This window comes from Olea europaea, chromosome 18 (assembly GCF_002742605.1).
Source record: "Olea europaea var. sylvestris chromosome 18, O_europaea_v1, whole genome shotgun sequence".
NCBI classification, from domain to species: domain Eukaryota; kingdom Viridiplantae; phylum Streptophyta; class Magnoliopsida; order Lamiales; family Oleaceae; genus Olea; species Olea europaea.
In genome coordinates, this window is record NC_036254.1 from 17,390,326 (window position 1) to 17,399,929 (window position 9,604).

The 9,604-nt window shown below is 34.7% G+C and overlaps 1 protein-coding gene across 1 annotated transcript; it reads right to left on the reverse strand.

The window, feature by feature from the left end:
• Positions 1-4,086: 4,086 nt before the first annotated feature.
• LOC111366813 lies at positions 4,087-5,656 on the reverse strand. The gene is made up of 3 exons (XM_022987509.1): positions 5,508-5,656; positions 4,466-4,876; positions 4,087-4,339 (listed from the first exon to the last, which is right to left on the reverse strand). Exons 1-3 carry the CDS (start codon positions 5,654-5,656, stop codon positions 4,087-4,089), a joined length of 813 nt encoding a protein of 270 aa, XP_022843277.1.
• Positions 5,657-9,604: the final 3,948 nt, after the last annotated feature.

Below are 9,604 nucleotides of genomic sequence, written 5' to 3' on the forward strand. Positions count from 1 at the left end.
ATCTTCAACCACCATCATCCGCGTCCCCAACAAAAGAACAAAATCAACCTGTAAGAAGGGATTTAACCCATGAGTTTGAAACTCAATAGATATCATCGGCGCATTTCATAATCAAATTAGAAAATTCGAACGATGGATTCATACCGTCGCACGTAGATGAATTTTCGGCAAAATTCGATATCTATAACATTATCATAACACGTAGAGCCGAAGAATGATCATTCAAACTATAGTAGTGCCGAAACACTGTACCCGGAGGTACCATTTCATTCAACTTTTAATGAAAAATCAAATTTGAAAACGAAATAACACTTGCACCTCAACTTACCTTTGTTTGTTGCTTTTGAATCGATGAAGTTGGTTGGTGAATGTTGTTTCCCGATGGAATCCAAAGCTTTTCCTTTCTTTTTTTTTGAAAATCTTTTCCATGATCAAAGTTGCACCATTTTTTGTCTGTGAAACTTGTATAAAAAGATATGTATGAAATGGAATAGGAATAATTTGGAGAAAATGAAAAGTCTACACTTTATTTGTCTTTAAAAAAACGGTGGAATCACCTAAGGAATTGAGAGTAAAGTGCAATTACATTTGCATTAACTATTGGTCTGTTTTATATCACATATAATAAAAATTAAAGGAATGTGAATAGTTTGAAGAAGACGGAAAATCAGTCCCAATTTCAAGAAAAAAAACGTTGGCAGCATTTAACAATCAAAGTTACATTTTATGCATTTTCATTTCCACTTAATTTAAAAGAACTTGAATGCATTTTAAAGCAAAGAGTTTAAGTTGCATAACATATGATCACGTGTGTGTATAGTTTTGGGATTTAAATGACTTGTCTATACCAACTAATTAGATTAATTGTTTGACTATCCAATCTAAAGTTATTTTTGACGTGTAGTTGTTATGTGTGCGTATATAATAATATATATTTGTCATTTTAAAAATAACATGTATGCAAATCAATTTCATATTTTATTTTTTCTATACATTAAATAAATTTTCACCATCCGAGGAAAAAATATTAAATTATACCGTCCAACTTCATCAAATAATTTTTAAAAACATGTATGGTGACTGAACCTAGATTGCGCGTTGAACCATCATAAGATTGTAAATAAATTCATTTTATAACATATTGGACTAATATTGAGCTTTCATTTCTTATGTGGGTCGAGCATGAGATTCATCTATAGGCTAGGCTCCTGATGCTAGATCGTCACATTAAAATATGAGCCTAATTTCATTTTATTTTTCGGGTTTCTACATCCCTTCCACTTTAAATAAATTTTCGTCCTCGAAATTTACCTTATGGATTGGCAAAGAGTGTTGGATATTTGTCTTTAACTTTTTCCCAAGTAGCTTCTTCGACTCCATGATTATTCCATTGCACCTTTGATCCAGTATTCTAATCGGTAATTCCTTATAAGATAAATCTTTACGTACATCTAGGGATTGATAATTGACCACGTGATCAAGATCATGCATATAATTCTTGATCATCGATATGTGAAATATGTTGTGAACTACTGATAGTTCGGGTGGTAAAGCTAATCGATAAGCCACACTTCCGACCCTATCAAGTATTTCAAAATGTCCGATATAACGAGGTCGTAGCTTGCCTTTCTTGTCAAACCTTAAGTACACCCTTTATTGGTGTCACTTTTAAAAAGACTTTATCTTCAACTTGAAACTCCAAGTCCTTTCGTCTGATATCTGCATAGCTCTTTTGTCTGTCTTGCGCTGCCTTTATCCTAGTGTGGATCTTATCAATGGCTTCGACTGTCATTTCAATGATCTTTGGTCCCAAAACTCTTTTTTCTCCAACTTCATCCCAATGAACTGGTGATCTACATCTTCTACCATAGAGAGCTTCATACGGTGTCATTTCAATAGTTGCTTGAAAACTGTTATTATATGCAAATTCCACCAAAGGTAAATACGATTCCCAATTGCCTCCTAGATCCAAAACATAAGCTCTTAACATATTTTCCAAACTCTAAATGGTTCTTTCAGATTGACCATCGGATTGAGGGTGATATGCCGTACTGAAATTCAATTTCGTTCCCATAGCCACTTGCAAGCTTTTCCAAAACTTAGATGTAAATCTCGGATCTCTATCAGACACAATGGATACGAGGTACCATGCAATCTTAGATCTCTTTAATGCACAACCGTGCCAACCGATCTAGACTGAATGTCATTTTCACCGGAAGAAAATGAGCGAACTTCGATAGACGGTCCACTATTATCCATATAGCATTGTGCCCTCTTGCTGATCTCAAAAATTCTACCACAAAGTCCATTGTGATATTCTCCCACTTCTATTCTGGTATGCCTAATGGATTTAACAACCCTGTCGGTCTTTGTGTTCTGCTTTAACTTGTTGACACACAATGCATTTGCTACAAATAGACCTATACTTCTTTTCATATTCCTCCACCAAAATGTATTTTGAAGGTCTCGATACATTTTCGTACCGCCAGGATGTGCAGTATATGGAATGATATGAGCCTCCTCCAATATCTCCTTCCTCAAAACTTCATCCTTAGGTATACAAATCATTCTTTTAAACATCAGAGCCCTATTTGAAGCTATTCTAAAGTCCTTTCTCTTATCAGTACCATCTCATTCTTGATCTTTTGTAAGAAAGGGTCCTTACCTTGTGCCTCAATGATCCGATCTCTAAGAGTAGGTCGAACCACCAAAGTTGCTAAACAGGTGGTGACTTGCTTTGGTATGGCAACCATTTCGATTCGTAAATTCTCTAAGTCCTTGATAAACTCCAACTGAGTAGTAGGTAATGACGCCAATCGTCCCACTGACTTTCTACTTAGCGCATCGGCAACAACATTAGCCTTACCAGGATGGTAATGGATAGTACAATCATAATTATTTACAAGTTCCAACCATCGTCTCTGTCTCATATTCAATTCCTTCTGTGCGAAAAAATATTTGAGATTTTCATGATCCGTGTAAATGTCGCACTTCCCTCCATATAAGTAATGGCGCCATATCTTTAAAGCATACACTACTGCAGCGAGTTATAGATCATGCGTCGGGTAGTTCAGTTCATGTTGCTTCAATTGCCTTGATGCATAGGCAATCACTTTTCCGTGTTGCATCAGTACACATCATAAACCTTGTTTGGATGCATCACTAAATATAACAAATCCTTCCGAACCTTCGGGTATAGCTAACACGGGTGCTAAAATCAATCGCCATTTTAGCTCCTGAAAGCTCTGCTTACACTTATCTGTCCATTGAAACTTTTCTCCTTTCCTTGTCAATTGTGTCATTGGTCCAGCTATTTTGAAAAATCCTTCTATAAATCTCCGATAGTACCCGGCCAATCTCAGAAAACTTCGAACTTCACCCACGTTAGTTGGTGTATTTCAATTAGTTACTACTTCCACTTTTACTGTATCCACTTCAATTCCTTGGACAATAACTACGTGATCGAGGAATCCAACTTGTTCAAGCCAAAATTCACACTTTTTAAATTTGGCGTATAACCTTTCCTTATGCAGTGTTTCTAACGCCATTCTAAGATGTTCTTCATGTTGATATTTACTCTTGAAGTATATCAAGATGTCATCAATGAGGACTATGATAAATTGATCCAAATACTGATGAAATACACGATTCATTAAATCCATGAACACTGTCGGAGCATTTATCAACTCGAACGACATAACTGTGAACTCGTAATGTCCATAACGAGTTCGAAAAGCTGTCTTAGGTATATCACTTGCCTTAACCTTCAACTGATAGTATCCAGATCGTAAGTCGATCTTGGAAAATACCTTAGCCCCTTTCAATTGGTCGAATAAATCCTTGATTCTCGGAAGAGGATATTTATTCTTGATGGTCAAACGGTTCAACTCCCGATAGTCAATACACATCCTCATACTTCCATCTTTCTTCTTTACGAACAATACTGGTGCGCCCCAAGGAGACACACTTGGTCGAACAACAATTCTTGTAATTGAAATTTTAACTCCTGAAGTTCCTTTGGAGCCATTCTGTATGGAGTTTTAGATACTGGTGCCACTCGGGAACCAGATCTATTGTGAACTCCACCTATCTATCTGGTGGAGTACCAGGTCGTTCTTCTAGAAACACATCTATAAACTCTCGTACAACTGGTACGTCCTCAATCTTTATTGTCGTCTGTTTTTCTCCTGAGATGTTAACTAGAAACCCTTGGCACGTTTCTTTTCTCATCATTTTCTCAGCTTGCAAGGCCGATACTAGTTGGAGATGGGGTTTGGTCTTTATTCCGAGGAAAGAGAATTGCTCTTCTCCTAGTTTCTGAAAAGACACTTCCATCTCTCTACAACGAATGGTTGCATAATTACATCCCAACCAATCCACGCCCAAAATTACATCGAAGTCTTTCATCTCTATCAGATAGAAATTAGCTTCTAATGTTTTTCCTTAGATTTCAAAATTTACCGACCTAGCTAACTGATTTGTACTTAATGTTCTACCTGAGGGGACGCTAAATTCTAGTGTATTTTCTGACTTCTCACAAGTAATACTAGATTTAGCGATGAAAGACATTGATGCAAAAGAGTGAGTAGCTCCCGAATCAAATAGTACATAAGCAGGTGTATTGAATATCAGTAAAATACCTGTTATTACGTTTGAGTTTTCCTCTGCATCCTTCTGAATCAGTGTAAAGACTCGTGCTTTTCCCTTTTTGTTCTGATCACTGTTATTGTCCTTCTTTTGAGTGAAGATATGGAAATCCTTACCAATATATCCTACCTTACCGCACCGAAAATAGGCATTCTTCCCATACAAGTATTCACCATGATGAGGTTTACCACACTTCAGACAAGGTGCAACTATAGCTACTATGGCCTTGCTGGCACTAGATCCGATGTTAGCCTTCTTATTTTGCCATTTGCCCTTTCCTTTATCTTGACCATTTCACTTCCTTTTTCCAATATGCCCTCTATCTTGCTGGTTGTACAATTGATGGTGTTGCTTCGCATTAGGCTTTTGATACCAAATAGTATGAGCTCGTTCCAACATCTCATGATATGATGTGAAACGATGTGACATAAGGATCATACTTAGATCTGGGTTTAACCCTTGCTCGAACCTTCTAGTCTTCTTAATTTCTGTGTCAACCAGGTGTGGAGCATATCCTGAGAGTTGATCGAACTTTTGTTCGTAATCAATCAGGGATATATTACCCCTGTTTGAGCTAAAGGAATTCGTTTTCCTTCAAATCTCTTAGAGACTAAGGAAAATACTTGTCCATTACTTTCTCTTTAAATTGTTCCCATGTTAACGCCAATTGCTACTTCTGGGTTCTAGTCCGAGACATTGAATCCCACCAGTAACTTGCATCACCAATAAACATAAACTCCGCACACTAAACCTTTTGGGCGTCGATGCAGTCAATGAGTCGGAAAATTCGTTCTAACTTACGAAGCCATTCCTCAACTACTAGTGGACCAGATGCTCCATCGAAGGTATGGGGCTTATGCCTTCGAAATAACTCAACTATCGAGGCATGAGTCGAGAGAGTAATAGGAGCTGGCGGTGTAGGTGGAGTTGGGTTCTGATTCAGCCTGCCGAGATCTTGAGCTGCTTGTAGGAGATCCTTTATCAAATTGTTCTGGTTTGCACGAGACATTTCCCTTCTAGCATCTCATCCCTAACCATGACTCCCATGTTTCCCTATTGAGGTAGAAGTGAGCGTATGAGGTTATTTTACAGCCTTGATATGCGTGATCTCCAGTCCTGCATCTACCGCTGCCATACATCTCTTGTAAATGTCATGTATGTGTTCAACAAGCGGACGAGATGGGTCAGTCACGAAGTTCTCATAGGATTGAATGATAGACCTACGGTTCAACGCTGCTCTACAAGCTGTGGCCTTTCTAGCGGTCTGATAAATTATAACCATGTCTGTCACATAAGTGTCCAATTATGTATTATCTCTGTTAGTGATATCAACTTATACATTATACTTTTGGGGTTTCAATAAAATAGCTAATCATCATTTCTTCGTGTATATATATACAAAATATAACTTACATAACATATTTCATCCTAAATATCATTAGCATTTTCATAAATTCAAGCTTATACGATTTATAAATCATGCTCGAAAAATAAAGTGGAACATAATATTTTATTCCATACTTTGGGTTCGTCGGATGAGGTCAATTGATAGATGTAAGATGCCATGAAATGCTTTAAATGTTTCATTTTCTCATCTTTTAATTATTATTATTTTTTAAAAAAATACGCTAAGTCTACAGAATCGACTAAATTCGTGCTCTGATACCACGCTGTAACGCCCTGACTAGCAAGGACCGGAACGTCGCTAGATTAATTATACTTTTAGCCGTAAACTTAAAAAAATAGCTAAATTTTTAGAGGAAATTATAAAGATTTAATTTAAAAATATTTTTTTAAACGAACAATAAATGACAACATAATTCAATACAAAAGAAACTAATTCCTAATGTCTTCAGGTGACATCCATGCAAAAATACATTTTTGTTACATGAAATTTTAGGCAAGAATTTAAAAATAAATGTTGTTGTTTGACTTTCCATTTTTGCGAAGTAAGTTTTAAAGTAAACTCGTTTACATAGTAATTTAGGTCGAACTTCACGAAACTTTAAGGGAAAGTAGGGAACTTCTCATAATATAACATATTCAAAATTCATCTTTCGTCGGTGACATATGAGATGTTAAAATATTTTTCAAAACCTCGCAGTGACTCGATTTGGGAAGTAACCTAGCGTAGCATACTTAAAGTGGTGTATAAAATTTCATAGATATTGGATTGACATGATTTTGAGTTTATTCAGTACTAATCCATGAGGCTATTAACTCCCACTGGTTTTATCCAAAAATCTCAAGTAACGATTGAGTTACGAATTTTTAAGTTCAATGACAGAAGCTGGAATTTTCAGAAAATAGCAACACTATGTTTACTTAAAGTGACATATAAAATTTTACCGACATCGGATTGACATGATTCTAAGTTTATTCAGTAGCTAACTTATGAGGCTATCAAACACCATTAGCTTTGTTCAAAAATTCGAAGTAACAAATTAGTTATGAATTTTTAAATTTTGAGTAGAAACTGAAATCTCTAAGAAAACAGTAATATTAACTAGTTAACTTTTTTTTTGGTAGACGGTGTTTCGTAAGTAAATTCTAGATCATATATATATTTAAATATAACCTATTGATAATAAAATGTTCGTAGAAATAGTTTCATAAACGACGTCCATAGAAAAGTAATTAATAGGAAACACAAATATTTCATAATCAATTTAAAATTGTTAATTCACAGACTTTTTCATGTCAAATTGGATCTTCAACCACCATCATCCGCGTCCCCAACAAAAGAACAAAATCAACCTGTAAAAAGGGATTTAACCCATGAGTTTGAAACTCAATAGATATCATCGGCGCATTTCATAATCAAATTAGAAAATTCGAACGATGGATTCATACCGTCGCACGTAGATGAATTTTCGGCAAAATTCGATATCTATAACATTATCATAACACGTAGAGCCGAAGAATGATCATTCAAACTATAGTAGTGCCGAAACACTGTACCCGGAGGTATCATTTCATTCAACTTTTAATGAAAAATCAAATTTGAAAACGAAATAACACTTGTACCTCAACTTACCTTTGTTTGTTGCTTTTGAATCGATGAAGTTGGTTGGTGAATGTTGTTTCCCGATGGAATCCAATGCTTTTCCTTTTTTTTTTTTTTTGAAAGTCTTTTCCATGATCAAAGTTGCTCCTTATTTTTTTCGTGAAACTTGTATAAAAAGATATGTATGAAATGGAATAGGAATAATTTGGAGAAAATGAAATGTCTACACTTTATTTGTCTTTAAAAAACGGTAGAATCACCTAAGGAATTGAGAATAAAGTGCAATTACATTTGTATTAACTATTGGGCTGTTTTATATCGCATATAATAAAAATTAAAGGAATGTGAATAACTTGAAGAAGATGGAAAATCAATCCCAATTTCAAGGAAAAAAAACGTTGGCAGCATTTAACAATCAAAGTTACACTTTATGCATTTTCATTTCCACTCAATTTAAAAGAACTTGAATGCATTTTAAAACAAAGAGTTTAAGTCGCATAACTTATGATCACGTTTGTGTAGTTTTGGGATTTAAATGACTTGTTTATACCAACTAATTAGATTAATTGTTTGACTATTCAATCTAAAGTTATTTTTAACGTGTAGTTGTTATGTGTGCGTATATAATAATATATATTTGCCATTTTAAAAATAACATGTATGCAAATCAATTTTATATTTTGTTTTTTCTATACATAAAATAAATTTTTATCGTCCGATCCAATTTTTGGGAAATAAACAATAAATTATACCGTCCAACTTCATCAAATAATTTTTAAAAACATGTATGGTGGCTAAACTTGGGTTGCGCGTTGAACCACCATAAGATTGTAAATAAATTCATTTTAAAACATATTGGACTAATATTGAGTTTTCATTTCTTATGTGGGTTGAGCATGATGTTCATCTATAGGCTAGACTCCTGATACTAGATCGTCACATTAAAATATGAGCCTAATTTCATTTTATTTTTCGGACTTCTACAAAGTCTATCTTTATTGTGACTTTCTGTGACCCGATTTATATTAACTGTAACTGTATGTGACTTGTTTACATATAGTCACAAATTAGACTAATATGGTCACAGACAATTATATTGAAGACAAAGTTGGTTAAAATTAGTCACATATAACACGTTAGTGAATGTAGTAAAGTTGGAGGTGAAGGTGGTAGATTGTGGTACCGGTCTGTGGGTCACAGTTACAAGTCATAATTCATCGTTAAGGTCATAGTAAAGGTCACAGATTTGAGTTCACAAGTTATAGTCATTTCATATAAGTCATAAATCAGTATAAACGGATCACAAATCAATATTAACATGTCACATGTTGTTTTGTAAAAGTCACGGATCAAATTTATAGGTCACATTTTATATTACGAGTCGCGAGTAAAAAATCACAGGTTGAAAATCATATTTTATATATCACAATGTACATAGGTCACAAATTATTACTCAGAAAAAAATTGTGAATTTAATATATTTAATTACAAATTTTTTTTTGATTAATTATTTCATAACTAAAATTTTAATATTATTTGATTTTTGAAATTTCGAACTTTATTTCTTAATTTTGAAATTGATCATATGCATATTCATCCCACCTGATTATGTTACAGATTCAATAGAACTAATCACAGATGACAATGTGCACATGTCACAGATCTAATGCAACTAGTTACAGGTCATTGCCAAAAAAGAATAGAAAAAGAAAAAAGGTAGTTGGCGGAAAGGTAAGTGGTCATCAAAATAATCGTCAGAATGGTCGGAGAGGTCGTTGGAATATTCGTCGGAACTAGATAAGTCGCCGGAGCCGTTGCGGAAATTGTTGTCGGAACTGTCGCCGGAGGTGAGGTGGGATGGGGAGGGAGAGAGAGAGATAATGGTTTAATGTGATGAATGGATGGGTTGAAGGTAGCCAGGTAGGATAGAATAAGTAGATTAATTATACT